The 19648-nt window shown below is 35.1% G+C and overlaps 2 protein-coding genes across 2 annotated transcripts; one reads left to right on the top strand and one right to left on the bottom strand.

The window, feature by feature from the left end:
- Positions 1–8386: 8386 nt before the first annotated feature.
- On the bottom strand, positions 8387–9100 carry LOC145010122 (uncharacterized). The gene has a single exon (XM_078968703.1). It carries the CDS (start codon positions 9098–9100, stop codon positions 8387–8389), a length of 714 nt encoding a protein of 237 aa, XP_078824829.1.
- Positions 9101–11656: 2556 nt separating this feature from the next.
- Positions 11657–17997, top strand: LOC145012903 (mannose/glucose-specific lectin-like). The gene is made up of 4 exons (XM_078971696.1): positions 11657–11809; positions 16599–16916; positions 17012–17476; positions 17549–17997. The coding sequence occupies exons 2-4, from the start codon at positions 16614–16616 to the stop codon at positions 17804–17806; spliced, it is 1026 nt and encodes a 341-aa protein (XP_078827822.1). The 5' UTR covers positions 11657–11809; positions 16599–16613; the 3' UTR covers positions 17807–17997.
- Positions 17998–19648: the final 1651 nt, after the last annotated feature.

Genomic DNA, 19648 nt, shown 5'->3' with positions numbered 1-19648 from the left:
TAGAATCTGAACATCAATTTTCATAAATTCCATTGCAAGGAAAAATAAAATAAGATAAATTCACATTTTTTTTTATTTATAAAATGTGCAAAAACTTTTCCTTACAATGCAATTACATATGAAAAACTATGTTACAAAATATTTCCTAAGCAATCTATCATAACTCCTAAGCAGCAGCTCAAAATCCGATCATCGAATCAGGCGATCAAAATCCATCTCTTTGTGATCAGATTCAACTTACTCTTCTTTCAAGCTTCCTTTCTTTTCTTCGATCCTACAAAACATCAAAATGTGATTACATTACATCATGTATTAAGAATATCCAAATAAGAACTTAATAGAGTTATATTGTGGACTTACCTGAAGCAGAGTCAAACATTTTGTCATTACCATCCTTGTGGTCCTTCAGCTAGATACGGCAGCTTCGCAACCAATGTCCCTTCTCTTAGCTGTAGAAGCAAACAGATTCTCTTGGAATGGCACAAGGGACAATCTCAGAATTAGCCTTTCCCTTTCCCTTGGAAAGCGAAATCTTTTCTGGACTTCCAATGTTTCCATTGTCAATGTCCATGGAAGTTTGAGAAGTAGATCTTCCAATCAAATTTTCTTTACCAGTGTGCCAAATCATTTCTGATTCGGCAGCAATTAGCAAATAGGTAAGATTGATGAGGGTCATGTCGATGTCTGTCATATAGTAATCTTTAATGAACTCACTATATGAATAAGGAGGTGATGAAAGAACCAAGTCAATAGCCAACTTCCTCGAGACGTCGACTCCTAACATTACCAGCCTGTTAATACGTGACTTCATCTCCAAGACATGTGCACACACAGACCTTCAATCTTGGTGTTTTCTTGCCAATAGGGCCTGAGTGACCTTGAACTTTTCAAGTCGAAGAACATATGGGTCAGGGAGATTTATTGTAGGAGATAGAGGAAATGAAACATGATTTCCATCTCCACGATCCAATTGTGGGACATGATCTTCATGAGGAAAGCTTTTTCCAAAAGATTTGGGAAGACCATAGTTGTCTGTACTAGACATATACAAGGGAAAAATTCAAGTTTAGTTGATTTAAGTCCTTAATATAACACCCAAAATGAAATATTAAGGCTAGGAGCAAACACAATAATTTACAATTCGGAAGAGAGATGTCGTAATCCAATTGCAAACTATTTGTTAGTAGTTAAATGACGATTTATCAATTCCACCACGAAAACGAAATTATTATTTAAATGAATTAAGTTTTAAATGGAACTCCTAGATCTTTTGAGATTCATTGAACTTTTCAATGACCTGTTTAATCTCGATTATGCACTTCAAGTTTGTAACTTGGATACCGAGGATCACAAACAAGGTGTGAATGACCATGCAAATTATCTTGGTGCTCTCGATGTCATTTATCACCTAATCAATATGTCATTTAACCACACACGCTCCATTGATCTATGAAAAACATTGAGCTACCCTTTTCCACCCTTACTTGTTCAATGTTAGTGTGTCGGTTAACCACACACACTCCACTAACGACTTAGCAAGGTGCAAAGTGTAATCTCATATATTAGAATCAAATTGACATTTTTCCTAATTAACTAACATTGGGAATTTATAAAATATTTAGTTGCTTGGCATTTCATTATACTTTTAATGAGAGTTTGTGTCTTATCCTACCTGTTCGGCGAACGACCCTCTACTAGTCAAGAGTACGGTGGGTAAGTGTGGATATCCATTCAATCACCATTTTATAGGCAATTTCCTTAAACATCCCTTAGACCAGCTTCATGAATGAGGCCTACTAACGGTAAGACTGACTTTTCACTTATACATATATAATATATTAAACTTTCAAATTTATATAGTATCAGGGTGTATTTTAAAATTTTAAAATACTAGGTGGTTTAATCAATTAATAAATTAGACTTTTAATTTAATTAATTTAAACCATATCATTATGGATTTATTAATTCTCTTTTAATTAAACACATTAGTTAATTAAATACAATCCATAATGATGTACTATGAACTATTCAAAGCATCAAGGTTCAAAATTAAAAAACTATTTAATTAATGTTTAACTTACGAACCTAAGAGTTGCATCTTTTAATTATAAGAGTTTAAAGAATTTAATGTTTCTTAATTTGAGACTTTTCAAATACCAAAACTTGAGGGCAAGTTTTGTAAGTCTTGAAAACTTTTGGTTTCCATAACTTATAGATTTAATCATGTTACTCCTAAAAAAACTATTGAGTTCCAAAAATTGATGGCAAGTTTTGTAACTCCTAAAAATATTTAGATCCAAATTTAAAACCAATAAAATGATCATAATTTTATCTTTTACAAATTTGACATAATGCAACTCTTATATCAAGATAACTTCAAATGAAATTTTACAAACATTTAGCTTACCATATAAACTAGTAAAAATTTCAAGATTTGACAATTTATCTTTTAATTAGATGGGGATAGACACTACGATATCAGAAAAAAATTAGATTTTATAACATAAACCATTTCATGGTAATGATCCTAATCCAATTCTGGCCAAAAAACCCAAAAAACTGCAAACAGCTGCTAAACTCGTCGAGTCAGCTTATGGACTCGTCAAGTTCAACATGAACTTGTCAAGTTCATCATTGGACTGATCGAGTCCCACTATTCAGACAACAGTTTTTCAGTTTTTCAAGCTTTGAACGACTAACCAAGCAACAATATAACAGAAAACTACTCATGGTTTTGATACAACTGATGGGTTTTACGTACTAGAACATTCATATGGTGCACATACAACCCTAAATACTTTGGATCTAAGTTTTCTATGCTTATACATGCAACAAAAATTATCCAAAGCATAAAGCCTACAACTAGCAAACAATCATTTGTTTGAACATAAAAAAACAATCGGATGATTTACCTCTTTATGTAGTTTGTAAAACTTCTTGTATTTGGCCTTCCTAGAACTTAGCACCCTAAGTGTGATGCCTCAAACAGTTCACAACACACCATGAGCAAAAGAGGACTTGAGAGAGAGGTTATATACACCAAAATCGACCATATGAACTCCAAGAACACTAGTGTGCATACTTTTAGGCTATAGGAAGACATATATATATATATATATATATAGTGTATGAATCCAAGGATCATGGGTAAACCCTAATTCATACACTTAGGTTATGATCCATTACTCATGTGGGCTAACACTTTATGGATTCTTAACTAAACTTAGTCCATTATGGATCAATAGCCCAACCATTTATATTACTGATTTACATAATCAGTCCCCTTAATTTAATTAGTCTCTTTTGATCACCAAATTAATTCTTGATCAATACTAGTTAAATCATATGATTTCATATTAATATATTAATAAATCATAAATAACCTCTTTCTCAAATACCATCCTATCTGATTGTTCTAGTGAAGGCAACCCAAATAGACCATCCTACTCTCAGGTCAAGTACATACCAATTATAGTTATAGGCTTAGACACCAAATCCAACAATATCATGGTCTGAGGTTGAGTTATGTGTGGTCGTGTATGAAGAGAGAGATCGTGTGGTATGTCGAGAGGTGTTTGACATGTACGATGGTCAAGGTCGGGCATCAGAGGCCGCATGTCCAAGCCGCAACCTCTGGAGGTTCCCATGTGCAAATGGGAGCAGATCACCATTGATTTTATCAATAAGTTTCCGAGAATGGAAAAGGGTTTTGATGTTATATGGGTCATCGTTGATCAATTAACCAAGAGCGCCAATTTTCTAGAAATTCGGGAGAGTTCTTCGACCGAAAGTTTGGCCAATGTGTACATCCACTAGATCCTTTCTCGCTATCGGGTTCCGGTCTCTATTGTTTCAGAACATGATATTCAGTTTACCTCCCGTTTCAGGTAGACGTTCCATGAGGAACTGGGCACGAGACAACATTTCAGCATTGCTTATCATCCGTAGGCCGATGTCCAGAGTGATTAGACCATTCAGACCCTCGATGATATGTTGCGGGTATGCGTTATTGAATATGGTGGGAGATGGAAATCCTACCTACCTATTAAAAAGTTCTCCTACAAAAACAACTTTCATTCCAACATTGGTGCTCTGATTTTTGAATTGTTGTATGGGTGGCGGTGTCGTACCCCAATCTATTGGGGCGTGGTTGCATACCGGTCATGGTTCGGAACGAGGTGGTTCTGTAGACTATTGAGATGATTCAATAGATCAGATAGCGATCGCAGACTACCGAGATGATTCAGCAGATCGACAAAAGAGTTACGCCAACCAGCGTCGATCTGAGTTGGAGTTTCAAGTCAGTGACATGGTGTTGCTAAAGGTCTCACCCTGGAAGGGTATGATCCATTTCAGGAAGAAGGGAAAGTTAGGTCCCCGATTTATTGGGCCATTTCGCATTATTGCCATGGTTAGCAAGGTAGCGGATAGATTGGATCTTCCGGACGAGCTCAGTCAGATTCATAGTACTTTCCACGTTTTGCAGTTGCGAAAGTGCATATTGGATGAGGATGTCATGGTATCATTAGATGACATTCAGGTTGATGACAATTTGAACTATGTTGAGAGGCCGGTGGCTACTCTGGAAATGAGGGTAAAGTTCCTACGCAACAAGGAGATACCTCTGATAAAGGTACAGTGGCAGCATCGATAGGGTCCGAATGGACTTGGGAGACGGAGGCTGAGATGTGGGTGCATTATCCAGATTTGTTCACTGCTGCAACCATCGAGGACAAAGCCTAGTTCAAGTAGGGGAGAGTTGTAACATCTCAATTCCTAAGTATGAAATTTTAAGGATTTATTGCTTTTTCATTTTAGTACTCGATGAGTTGGAAGGCTCCAAATCGTCGTGTAGAAACCAATATGGCTACGTACTCTTCAAGATCTAATCGACGAGTTGGAAGGCCCCAACTCGACGAGTTGAAAGAACAATATAAAACCCTAATTTTTAGGGTTTTCCACACTATTTAAAGAATTTAAGTCTCACCGTTGGCCTCCCTTATTGCCTCCTTGTCCAGAAAAAAAAACCCTAGTTAATGTATTCTCTCTCATTTTGTGTGTGAGTGAGCCTTGAGAGTGAGTTTTTGGCAATCTTTTGAAGGAGCTTGGAGTTTGAATAGATTGGATTGAGAGGAAGGCTATAGATATGGCATCTTCTCTATTGTAGCAACCATTTTGAGGTATAAATTCGATACCTTGGCCTTTATTACCTAGATCCTCCCCTAAGGAAGTATATTGTCAGTAGGATCTGGACATCTCATGGCCTCTTTGGACTTAAAGTTGCCAACTTTATCAATCCTTCGCCCTCCTCCATATTCTAAGTCCTTTAATAAGCCTCGTTTGAGTGTTTTAGCCTCTTGGTGTTATGCATGGAAGTAAAGTTAGAAATTTTAAGTGGATTATCAGTTCATGGGCCCCAGATCTACACTCTTGAGCTTTAGGAGGAAGGAAAAAGGATTGAATTTGTTAAGACTAGGAAAACTCGACGAGTTGCCTTGCTAACTCGACAAGTTGGTTCGGGTTTTTCACGCTTTCTTGATGCTGTAGAAACTCAACGAGTTGTTCTGGTAACTCGACAAATTGTCTCGAGTTTTCCCCGTTTCTCTGAGTACTTAAGGAACTCGACGATTTGGATCAACATGGACTCTTGACCTTGACTATTGACTTTGACTTTGACCAAGTTTGACTTCAAGGGTATTTTAGGTATCTCGGCACTTTAATGGAATTAGTTGCTTGGTGGTGTAGGAAGTTGAGTTCAGAGCTATGATTCGGAAGTTAAGTTCTCCCTCAGACAGATGATAATAATGAGCATACTATTTAGTCGCTCAAGGATATGTTGAGGGCTTATTTCATTGATTTTGGTGGGATTTGGGATTCCTACCACCCTGTAGCTGAGTTTTCTTACAACAACTATTATTCTAGTATTAGTGCACCATCTTATTATTTTAATTCGTGTTTTTTTTTCAAGTATGTACTTTTTTCCAAATAATGAAATATTTTTATTTTTATTAATTTATGTTTATTAATCATTTTTCTAATTAATTTTATTTATTTATTGAATTATAGATTTTAAATTATAGTAATATTTTATTTGTAAAAATAAAGTTAATTTTTTATTTAGAACGGCAGGCAAATATTTAAAACTAAAAACTAGCCAGGGGCTAGGAGGTACAAATTGTCCCGGAAAAGACAAAACAGCATCAACTAAGATACAATTGGTAATGAAACAGGAAAAGAAAATGAGAGAGAAAATGGAAATGGAAACTGGAAACTAATACAAACTATCTACACCCTGCTGTAGCACTCCAAAATTGGGTCGCAACACCACTCGAGCCATCGTAGTTTCCGTCCCTTCCGATTCCTCGCATTGATCCAAAGGTGCGAATATGTTTGTACCTCGAATGCCAAAGCCAATTTTGAACAGGAGCTTGAGTTCAGACCATGAGCCTTGTTGTTCCTGTATCTCCAGATTACCCATAAGAAAACCAACATTATAGCCTCATGAATCCTTTTCAGCCTATGATGACCTCCAAGCGAGTCAATACAATTAAACAACTCACTACAATTGTTTGGAGAATTTCCCATTAACCGCCACCAACTGCACACCTGCGCCTAGACTTCCTTTTAGATCGGACAGCCCACAAAGATGTGATCTATCGTTTCTGAGGCTTCATGGCACATTTGACACAAATCTGAAGAGCTGATACCCAGCTTACATAAGTTCTCCATACACGGAAGTCTACCATGATAGACCCTCCAGGCTAAAATGTTTACCTTACCCGGCACGAGCGGGTTCCAATTCCAACTAACATTTGTATGAACTGTCTATATTTAATGAATTCTGGAAGAAAGATAAGAAAGGCACCTGATCCTTGTCTAAAGTTGCTGGCAGACATGCTATTGAGCCCCAGCAGCTGCTCCTTCTTCTTGTAGCCTTTGGGCAGGACACACCACCATCGGGTCCATGAATGGCTTGAATTACTAAGGCCCATATGTTGTCCGACTGATTTCTGAACCGCCACCACCATTTACCTATGAGAGCAAGATTCTGTGCTTTCAAGCTTCCAACACCGAGACCCCCTCTTTCTTTGGCTGCAAGAATTTTGTCCCAAGCAACCCAGGCCATTTTTCTTGCTTCCATGCATCCACCCCAGAAAAATTTCATCCGAATTCGTTCCAGGCTTTTAAATTCCTTTGCAGGGGCCTTGTATAATGAGAAATAAAATGAGCCAAGACTACTTAGGACCGATTTGCATAGGGTCAATCTACCCCCAAACGACAAGGTAGATGCTTTCCATCTAGAAAGTTTTGGCTGGAATTTTTCGATGATGGGCTTCCAATGAGTTTCCCGGGCCATCGAAACATTAACAGGGAGACCTAAATAGATAAGAGGGAGTGAACCAATCGAGCAATTAATGCTACGGGCCACCAATTCCAAATCACAGTTTTGGACACCGAACCCATATATTTTACTCTTTGACATATTGATCTTGAGCCCCGAAGATAGCTCATAGCACCGTAATATTCTGATCAGATTTTTCGTGTTTTCCAATGCCCATGAGCCCAAAAATATCACGTCATCAGCGTACTGTAGGTGCGAGATTGTTGGACCACCATGGGGGAGCTGGGTACCATTAAAAACGCCCTTTTCTTCCGCCGATTCTAGAGCTACATGAAGTCCTTCAGCAGCTAAGATGAACAAAAATGGGGACAGCGGATCCCCCTGCCTAACACCCCGTTCCATACCGAATTCTTTAGTTGCTGCACCATTAATAATAACCGAGACCCTTGTTGATTCTAAACATCCTTGAATCCATGATCTCCATTTATCCCCCAAATCCATTTGTTGCATGATTGAATCCAGGAATGCCCAGTTAATACAATCAAAGGCTTTTTCAAAGTCGACTTTAAATGTGAACGCTTTCTTTTTGTTCTTCTTTAACGAGCTAATTATTTCATTTAGGATTAGGGGCCCATCGAGGATATTCCTATCTTTAATGAAAGTTGTTTGTTCTTTGCTTACCACATGATGAATCACCCTTTTCAACCGCTCAGCTAGAACCTTTGAAATTGTTTTATATAAACATCCAATTAGGCTGATAGGGCGGAAATCGTTTAACGTGATCGGGTCTTGGACCTTTGGAGCAAGCGTGATAAAAGAAGAGTTACATCCTTTTTCAATGAGCCCTGTAGCTTCAAAATGCTTTACTGCTAGGTAGAAATCACCCCCAATTTCCTCCCAGTGTTTCATTAGGAAAGCGAAAGAGAATTCATCAGGCTCAGGAGCCATGTCCGAGCCACACGCCCAGATTGCTGATTTGATTTCATCGAGGGAGAAAGGATCTTCCAAGGACTCAATAGCACAGGGGGGCAGTTTCTTGAATTTTCAATTGATGAATTTAGGGCGCAATTTAATAGGCTCCGCAAATCTATCGGCAAAGTGCTTTACAACCCTCTCCTTGATGTCTACAGGATCCGTGATCCAGAAACCGTTTTCTTTAATACCATTTATTCGCTGAGATCTTTTGTGCTTATTAATCAGCCCATGAAAAAATGCACTATTCTCATCACCTTCTAGAGCCCATTTGGCTCTAGACTTTTGCTTTAGGTCCTCAATACGCCCAAATTCGATTTCAATGATTCTTTGATGAGCATTCTGTCGACTTTTAAGCAAATCATTATTAATTAGCCCCTTCTCAGCCAAGAGATCAATGCCGTTTATTTGGGCTGTAAGATCATCCAATTCCCTTCTCGATTTCCCAGACACCTCCTTTCTCCAATCATTGATATGTTCCTTTAAGTTTTTTAATTTATTAGCAACCAGGGAGAGAGGGGATAAATACAGTTGGTGTCTTGAGCTATTACTGACTGACCAACCAATCCTTAAAATTTTCACGAAATCAGGATCCTCAAGCCAAGAATTATAGAATCTGAATGGAGTTGGACCAAAGTCAAACTGAGAGGAAGTTAAGATTAGTGCACAATGATCTGAATGCACTCTAGGCAAGGCAGTGACATTTAGATTTGGCCAAGATTCGATGGAGTTGATAGAAACAAGAAATCTATCAAGCTTGCTGTGCTTATCACCAGAAGAGTTCATATACGTGAATCTGCACCCCCCCCCCCCCATTTTGATTTCTAATAAACCTAGAGTGTGAATAAACTCATTGAAATAATAGGCACTGCGCTGACAGAACACAGAACCCAGCCTTTCCTCTGGGAACCGGACAACATTAAAGTCTCCAAAGATGAACTAGCAAGCATCCAAATCTGAGTTTACTAGATCGACCAGGTTATTCCACAAAGATCTTTTCCTTAGAGGCTCCTGAGGGGCATACACATTTACAAAACATCACTTCTTCCTCAATCCCAGCCACACACCTTTAATTGCAAGGAAGCCTTCCCCTTTAATTGATTCAGTGTCTTGGAATAGAGTTGGATCCCAAAAGGAAGCGATTCCACCAGAGAGCCCCTCAGGGTCAATAACCTCACATTTGAAATTTAGTGAGCCCCAGATTTGTCTATCTAGGTTATTTTTTATATCCTTGGATTTTGTTTCCTGTAATCCCACAAAAAAAGAACGGTTTTTGATACGAAAATCTCTGAGCCAGCTCTGTTTTACATGACACCCGATTCCACGAACATTATTGGAGAAGATATTCATTGTTCAATGATAGTCACACCACGAGCTTTAATCATCTGCCTAATTTGGTCAGAATGATTACTTACTTGAAAACCAATCGATTCTCTGATATTGATGGTCTTGAATACCTCCACTGAAGTAGCATTCGACTTAACCGGCTGGGTCTGCGAATTTTCAGGCTGCTGGGGCCGAAACATAGTTCCTTGCACGAACTACGAGTCGCCGGAGGTATGAGCTGTCTGGGGTATCTGAATGGGGGAGGAGACATTACTTGCTTGGTTACGGACAATGGGCTCAGATGGATTTGAAAGAGATGGGGGCTCTATTTAGGTCCAAAAGAAAATTGGGCTGGGGGATTTTATTAATGGGGGGAGATTGGGCCAGACCTTTGTATCGGCCCAACGATTCACATGATCTGGATGAAACGAGGCCTACACCCGGGTGCAGTGGCGATACAACTTCTATGCTATTCTCCACGGGTTTAGAGGATCGAGGAGTTCCCTTGGCCGACGAACCGTGCGACCTTTCCACTTCCCCATCTTGATTCCACGCTTGCCCAGACATCACCGGAGATACTTCCGGCGCACGCTGAGACTTCGCCGGTGATATTCGCGGGAACTGAAGACTAGCTTCAAAGTGTATCGGAATTTCCCTGTTGAGGCTGCCATTTTCACTTTTACTGTCTTCGTCCCACCAAGACATCCTTTGATAGAAGTCATTTGCACCAAAAATATCCTCCATGACATTAATCTGATAAGGTTTTCCGTCCACCATGATTTTGATGGAAGAGCTGATGATTCCAGGGTGGGATGTGAGGATTCCAACCCTTCCAAAGGCCAGATTAGGAGAATCAGTATTACATTCTTCCAGGATTACTACAGTCCCCCACGATCTAGCAATGATGTTGAAAGCTTCCTCACACCATGCATGTTGGGGCACCCCTTGAATGATTATTGATTCAATTCTTTCGTTAAAATTTCCTTCCACGTCCCAGTTAGTGACCTCTTTCAACCACGACTTCCATATCTCCTTCCCATTGTTCATGAACTCGTCATTTTCCGCTGTGTTCTCGAATTCGAGCAGCATCTTTAGACCCCCCAAGTACCTCAGCTGCATTGACGGGCATCCTTCTACCTCCTGAAAAGCTTTCACATTCATTAGGTCTTGGAAGTTTTCTACTACCCCCACCAAGGTGTTCTGCATGGCATCTCTTGACTCCGGGCTAGAAACCATCTTTATTGTTTTCCTCGTAGGAGTCGATCCAACATCTGCTTTACTTGACTCACCGAATTCCTTATTTGCGGTTGGCATTGTCCCCTTAACCACCTTGGCAAACGTCCTGCCTTGTCTTCGAGTGTTCTTTACTGGTTCTGATTCTGGATGAAGTCTTCGCGAATATTGATAGTTCCTCGTGCGGTTCACGTTATCAGCCCTTTGGTATCATGCAACATTTGCTTCCATCTTCTGAGTTCCGATGTATATCTCATTGAGGCGTTTTTCGAATGAGACACAATCTTGGACCCGAATAAATCGAACAAAACCGAAGTTCTTTTTGAGACGGTTCAGTTTTTTTGCTATGTAGACATCAACGACAGTCCCGTATCTATTAAACATCCGCCATAGTGCAGTTTCATCCCAATCTTGAGGGAAGTTCTGTACGTAGAAAGATACAGCTTTCCCGTTGACTTCAAAGTCTCTCCCATAGTTCTTTCTTCGGCGAACCTGGCTCCAACCTTGTTGGTCTCCTCGTTCTCCCATGGCTTTTGTAGTGCTAGTTTACTTTTTTACATAAGGTTAAGTTAAAAGTTATTGTTGTTGGATCTTAAAGAATAAGTAGAAAATTAAAAGAAAGCGAAAGAAAAATAAAATGACGCTAAATATCACGTAAATTGTGACGGACAGTGAGAGGCACTCCAATTCCTTAGTCTTCTATACCATCAATTATTGGTTTCACACATCAATTATTGGTTTCACATGTACATGGGTCATCGACACCACCAAATGTGGTTGTTATGATGATATAATTTACATGTTGACTTCCCTTGACCTATACAAGTGTCCGATAAATAACGTATATGTGAAAAACATGCGATATTAATTGCAACAAGTAAACAACCAGTGTCCAGTGCAGGGAAAATTGGGTTCAGAGCTTCCTCGGATTGACAGGTGAGATCTTTATTATGAGTGCATTTATTTTTTCTTTTGAACGGCATTTTTTATGGATGCATATATGATTAAAGTTATGCCTTCGTTATGTTATTTCAGTTTTTGTTTATTATCGATATGATAGTGTAACAAGCATTTTTTTGTATTATTGACCAATAATGATTTTTTAATCTATCAAATAAATGTACTTATACGTCAACTGATCAATATATTATTTCTTTCTAAGATTTGTGCTTATTTCCGTTTTGTTATATACGCTTATAGCCATTTTTGTTATCATTCTCTCGAAGATAAAACATAAACTTCTTGTTCCACTAGTATGATTAATTTGAGATTGTTTAGTATGCCGGTTTTGGGTGCTCTGGACTCGATTCTTTGACGTTTGAGATCAAACTTAAACTTTTTTTTAGTAATTTATGTGGGATTACATGCGCTGGCATATGATTTACCCCTCATATATTTAGTATGTAACATTAAAAAATATGTAGTTCTATAATTTATCAAAGTTTTTAAAATATGAGATGATTAGTAGTCCTACTAATTTATCAATGTTACTCATTTCTAGATCAGTTTTTTTGCTTTATACTGTTGCCGTCATTTTAGTTACTTGATGATCGAGTGACTATTAATATATAAATTTGTCGTTTCCAAAACAAATTTGTAGTTACACTTGTTCAAAAGTTTCCCTTTCCAACATTTCTTCATTGTTAATTAATAATTTGTAATAAATCCTAAAGTTCTGATTGAAAAGATTTGTTTTCCTATTTTTCTGTTTTACAACTGATGCTACTGTATAGACCATTAATTTTATAAATCTGACCCTTCTAAATAATTATCTTTTTCAAATAATATTTAATAAAACATAATAGTTAAATAATTATCATTACTTTAATTTGTCATAATTCGTATTTGTGACGCTTAATTGATATTGGGTTTGAGAAAAAAATAAATTTATTATTTTTATACCGTTTTTTAAAGCTAACCGGAAGTTACAAAACATACGAAGAGTCATACTTCATTTCCCTTGGTTTCTTATTTTCTTTAAAAAAATTATTGTATACGAGTATTATATTTTATTCCAAAAAATTAAAAATCCTAAATTTTATTTTTCTTTTATAATTACAGTATATATATATATATATATATATATATATATATATATATATATATATATATATATATATATATATATATATATATATATATATATATATATATATATATATATATATATATATATATATATATATATACTCCCTCCGTCTCAATATTATTATCTACAGACAAAAAACACAGATTAAGAAAAACATTAATTACCACTAACTTTATATAATAAAATGACAATTTTGTCTTTATTGTGCATTTAATGTTCCATTAAATGCTTAGTTGGTTAAGTAATAATAATGAGGGGTATTTTGGTAAAAATGTTATTTATTTTTAGAAGTGGATTATTATTTTGGGACAAACCAAAAAAGAAAGATAAATTATAATTTTAGGACGGAAGGAGTATATTATAAAAAAGTTGATCTTCCTATCCTAATAAATGAATAATTTTTCTTTTTTTTTCATAATGTCGCTTCTCCAAAAATACTTCCAACCATAAACTTATCTTTTGGAAACCGTGAATAATTATATAGAAAAAAACCCAAAACAGCAAAAGATAGCTGAGCAAGGAAGCATCAAAGCAAACCGGAGAGAAAAAGCAAACAACACTACAACATTTTGCTAACATTTTAAACTAAAAAAGAGAAAATGGAGAGCAACCCCATTCCGTCCAACTTTCCATTCTATTCATCCTATATTTGTTACATTTTATAATGGAATATGCAATCTTGGTATGATTTAATCCAATCTTTTTAAAAATTATATCATTCTTGGTCAGCCTTATGTCCCAAATGGTAGAGTATACTCTCATGCTCATTCAATTTGATATCCTAAAAATCACTAACAAACACATAGTAATCACAAATTTTATTTAAAAGTGCATTAAAATTTAATTATTAAAACATTAAGCAAAAATCAAGCCGTTTACTTAGATTTGTTTTTATTTCTTTTATATAAAATTGTGAGTTCTAAAAAATTGCCGGAGCTCAATGAAATCTACAAACAAACAATTAGAATATTACTTTGTAATAGATATTTTATAACTACTATAATAACGTATTACATGCGGGACTACTCTTGAAACTTAAATATAAAAAGTATTTTTCTGTATCTGTATATTTGACTGTATGTATGTGTTCGTATGTATGTGTTTGACAATATATATGTTTTCAATTGTATGTATATATATGTAAACATAAACAATATTAAAAAAATAAATTAAAAAAAACTTTGTAAATGTATGTTGTGTGTAATATGGAAATGTTGCAATAATATGTAAAGTAACAAAAAATGCAAATGTTTTTGAAAACTAATAATGGTTCACTTTAGCCATTGTAATTTAAAAGTTTGATGTTTTGTGTTTTGTGTGTATAATGAAAATGCCAAAATGGCATGGGACAAAAATAATACAAATATTTTTCCCTTTAGCCTTTGTAATTTGAAAACATGTATCTTAAATCATTTTACATATTAATTTGAATCAATCTTCTAATTTCGTAAATTAAAAATTGTTTTAAACCATTGAATAACGATTTTGTTTTTGAAGTACCAATATTGTTCTAATTTTTTAACCATGGTTTCCATGGGTATTAATCTTATTCTATATATACTCATCAATTGTTTGTTGTACCCTCCATATGTGTGGGTGTTTGAGTCTGTGTTTACTCTACATGTTCGAAATTTTATGTGAATCATGGCTATAAATAATAACATTTGTTATAAGAATATATATATATATATATATATATATATATATATATATATATATATATATATATATATATATATATTAGAGAGAGAGAGAGAGAGAGAGAGAGAGAGAGAGAGAGAGAGAGAGAGAGAGAGAGAGAGAGAGAGAGAGAGAGAGAGAGAGAGAATATGTGAGTTGATGGGGAACGGTGTGGGGAAACATTTATCCTGTCATACTCATTGAAGATGTAACAATGTATACCTTATAACTAGATAATGACTTTTTGCTTTAGAAGGTGTTTGGTAATTAAAAAAATCTTGATTTTTGTTTTTTTTTTTTAAGTCAAAAAAATTCAAATGACTTCTTGATTTTTGTTTTTTTTTAAGTCAAAAAAATTCAAAAAGGTGTTTGGTAATTAAAAAAATCCTTTTTGAAGCTAACTTTTTGCCAATAAGAAAATAATGGTTTTTAAAAGTCAATAAATATTGTTATTTTGCAACTTTTAGCCATTAAAAACATAAATTACATTTAGAAGTCTAAAATGATAAGGCAAACAGTTTTTTAAAACAATTTTCGTTTTTGTTCCATCAAAAACTAAAGTTAAAAAAATGTTTTACAAAAATGACTTTTAAGGTCATCAAACACATCTTAATGTTCAAAATTTAAATCATTTTTACTTTTTGACCGAATGTTCACCGTCTAGATTTTTTTCAGCCACTTATTCTTTATTTTCCAACCTTTTAATCCATTTTAATTTACTCGTCTATCTATCTGTTAACTACTAATTTTATTCATAAACGCGCTATGGAAAAAAAATAAATTATTTTAATTTATTTGCATATAAATAATACAAAGAATATACAAAACTGTTTTATTTAATATATTTTATTTTATAGATTTGAACTTAATCAATCCGTACTTTTATTGTATAATACTATTATATAGAAAACGGTTTATGATTTAAAAAAAATAATAATAAATAAATAAATAAATCTTTATCACTATTTCATAACTAATTAATAATTCTATTAATAATTATAGGTAATAAATAAAATTATTGTATAATAATACTTAGTAATTATTGATAAAAAGTAATTCTTATTTAATTGTTATAGTTGTTTAGTGAAGAAAACTGTAATCATTAGAGGGTCCAAATAAAAATTTAAAAGGGATCAAAGTAGATGAATATACTCCTTGCTTGGTAATTAAAAGTATAGGCTTAAGTTCCAGTGAATCAATGGGCAGTTTCAAGTACAAGAATTGTTTTAAAGGAGCTCGAGTGTAAGATTGATTCCTTGGTTGGTAATTTCAAGGGTGCAAAGGCATATCGGAGATTGCCAAATATGTCTTAATTAAAAGTTTTTGGTTATTCTTGGTTGGGTCATTATAGTATAATGTTACAATCTGTAGTTATTTTGAGTTGCAAAAGGAAATTATAGGAATATATTTAATTTCTAAATTATTTATTCACGTGTATCTGTTTTATTTATTTATATTATCCTAAAGATTTTTCACCTTGTATTTTTAGGGTTAATATTTTACTAATAAACTTCTTTATTGAAATTAGATGATATATTTTATCTTAAGTTATTTATAAACATATTATTGTAATACAAGTAACTTGTTTTTCTTCACATCTCGAAAAAAAATTAAGTTTTTCTTGGAGAAGCACTCTGAAAATTTTAACTAACTTTTCTGTTTTAATGTATACCACCATCTATGACTCAATAATGTGATTTAAAGTCATTTGTGTTATAAATTTATTTTAAAAAATGATAATGTGCCAAACACATTCAAATAATATACTTTTTTATGACAGTTTCTTACGATTGATTATTAACTATCAAAATCAAATACACATCCAGACTCATCAATCCATTAACCTTTATAATATGAATGTAATAACTTTAACAAACCAAATAAATCATGCGTGACATAATAGTGATTCGATACGTGGGCTTTCTTAATTTAATTGATTGCACGTTTAATTGGCAGATCTTGTGTTACGTTATGATGGAAAAAGAACAATACCTAAAGATGCCACTCAAGAGGATAATGCTAGCTATAATTTTGTATGTTCCGTTTTGTATGGCTTCTCTCGGAGTTTCACAGGTTGGATTATGGGGAACTAAATCTAATGAAGGTCCCCAAAATCGGTGGGCTTTCTTATTTGAAAAAGATCATAAACTGAAGTACATAACTATTGATCATGGTGATCTAATATACTCTCTTGTGTTTACTACTGAATCAAATGGTGTTCGGTACACTTCACACAAGGTTGGTGGTTGGAATGGTGGCGATAGAGTTTCTAAGGTAAATTTCTAGCTTCTTCACAAATATAACTGTTTGCTCCTGTGTTTATATTATTGAACTTGGTGATAGTTAAACATAACCATTTGCTTGTCCAGGTTGTTTTTGAAGATGACGAGGAAATAACTGGCATTGATGGAACAGTTGGGGTATCGACCGGGGAATATGCTGGTTACACAATAATTTCGTCACTATCTTTTATTACGAACAAGAAGATTCATGGACCTTTTGGTCGAAAAACACATACTCCTTTCACTGTACCATGGGTAAAAGGAAGTTTTGGTGGATTTTATGGCCTTGCAGGCTACTATATTGATGCAATCGGTGTCTACATCACGACTTCATCTGACAAAATTGCACGAGTTGGAATTTGGGGAACAAAATCTCCTGGAGGTCCCCAAAACAAGTGGTCCTTTCAACTTGAGAGAAATCATCATCTGAAGAAGATAACCATTGATCATGGTGATCTCATATACTCCCTCATGTTTACTACCAAATTTAAGGGTGTAGAGAAAACTTCTACCAAGGCGGGTGGCTGGAACGGTGGAGACATAGTCTCTGAGGTGCAAACTTGACTCATTGAATCTATAGTCATTTTTATTATATTAGTTATTTATTTTTCCTTTTCGGTTTAGGTTACATTTTCTCCCGACGAGGAAATTATTGCTATCAATGGAACAATTGGCCTCTCAAGGGGAAGTTATGCTGGTTATACAATAATATCTTCACTTACATTCATCACAAACAAACAAACCCATGGACCTTATGGTAATGTTAGAGGGACACCTTTCAACGTACCATGGGAGAAAGAATCGTTTGCTGGATTTTATGGTCTTGCGGGCTATTATATTGATGGCATCGGTGTATATCTGAAGCCTACTATATATAACTAACCCTCTTAAGCTAAGGGTATGGAGGAATAAAAGGCTACGTGTGCTATCACATGTGGGGATCCTTACACTTACACATTATCCTTGTCATGAATGAGCTAATTTAGTTGTTGGTGTAACTTGTGATATCTACAATGTACTTCACTACTTGCACCATATTATTAATTTTCATGGTTACATCGTTCTATTTTAAACCATTTTTTCTATTAGATTTGTCGTAACATCTTGATATTCAGGTATTTCCATTTATGCTCTTGGTAGGTAAATTTGATTGCAAGTTGGTCCTTTGTAGTATTTTAGAGGAAACGTGTTTCATCATGTACGTTGAGCGTACTTCTCGTACGCTAGGCATACGTAGCCTGGACCAACCCTAATATTTAGTGTTTGTGCACTATTTAAACAACTTTATAGCCTCAATACCCTTTCATTCATCAATATCCATCCCACATATCGACCCTTGCAAATCCTAATCCATTTTAAGAGCATTCTTGAGCCATTATTATGTGTTTTGGTGTTCTTAGAGGAAGAAGAAAGAAAGGAAATCATCTTGGAAGATTGAAGAATTTTGGATCCAGAAACACATCATCATTTTGCACCACTTGGAGGTAAAAAGCTTTGATCTTGATCGAGTTTTCCTTAGATCTTGAGTAGCCATGGATTGCGTTCATTTTTGTCCCATAAGCTTGATTTATTTGAGTATGGGTTAATCTAACTCATTTGAGTTATCCTTTCAATCATTTTGGAGTGTTTAGAATCATAAAATGCAAACTTGGTCCAAATTTTTCCTCCATGCATGGAATAGGATGTCTTAATGAGTTAAGAAGTTATGATTTTTGTTTTTGGCACTTAATAGCCATACAAGATTATAAAGTTTGAAACTTTATGATTATGGACATCATTTGAGGATTAGATCTAGATTTTGGACGAAAGAGCTTAAGGTATTAAGCTCTTAATAGAAGAAAAGTGGCAGGAGAATACGTTGGTCGTACATTAGCGTACGTTGGGCATACGTGGTCAAAGGCCCGTCTTTTGGTCAATGCGCTTGTACATCGTGCATATAAGCTGGGTATGCTAGGTGTACTCAGCTAAGTTGACTCAGTTGAAATTTAACTTTAATCAGGATTGGATCAAGTTTGACCTAAGGGAATTTTGGGTATTTTCAGGTGTAGTATGAGTTTTGGTCACTATTATTTGTAAAGGTGACCGGTAGAGTTGGTTTTCTAAGCAACGTGTTGTTTCAACTATTTCGTCTGTCTATGATGTGAGTCTCCTCACTGTATCCATGGGTCAAAGGCACCAATGTCGGCCGCTTATCTTGTTGTATAGAATGCTAACTGTTATGTGATTGTTATATACATGTCTGTATGATCGAGTTGAAATAAACCCCAGGATGGGTCCCACTTTTGTATGACCGGGTTGAAATAAACCCTAGGGCGGGGCCCCTATTAATATGAAAATAGAACATGGTGGATAGAATAATACAAGTATTTTTAGATTAGGAAAAGACGTTCAATATGTCTGCAAACCCTTTATTTCTTGTTTAATTTTTATGGACGAGAACTCAATAAACATCTTATGGAATAAACACCATGCCCAAGAAGGTGATCATTCTTCTTTTGAAAGATAGACTGAATACGAAATGAAAAAAGAGCTACATTGATAAGTGCTTAATTATAACATCATACTTTAAGAAAAGCACAAAGCTATATTGAATATGAAATGAAAAAAGTGTTACATTGATAAGTGCTAAGTTTTAACTTCATAGTTTAAGAAAAGTACAATGATATATTGAATATATATGAAAAAAGTGGTACATTGATAAGTGCTTAATCATAATATCATACT

Source organism: Lactuca saligna, chromosome 8, assembly GCF_052625555.1.
Source record: "Lactuca saligna cultivar CGN05327 chromosome 8, ASM5262555v1, whole genome shotgun sequence".
Taxonomy (NCBI): domain Eukaryota; kingdom Viridiplantae; phylum Streptophyta; class Magnoliopsida; order Asterales; family Asteraceae; genus Lactuca; species Lactuca saligna.
This window is presented reverse-complemented; position numbering and strand designations above follow the sequence as displayed.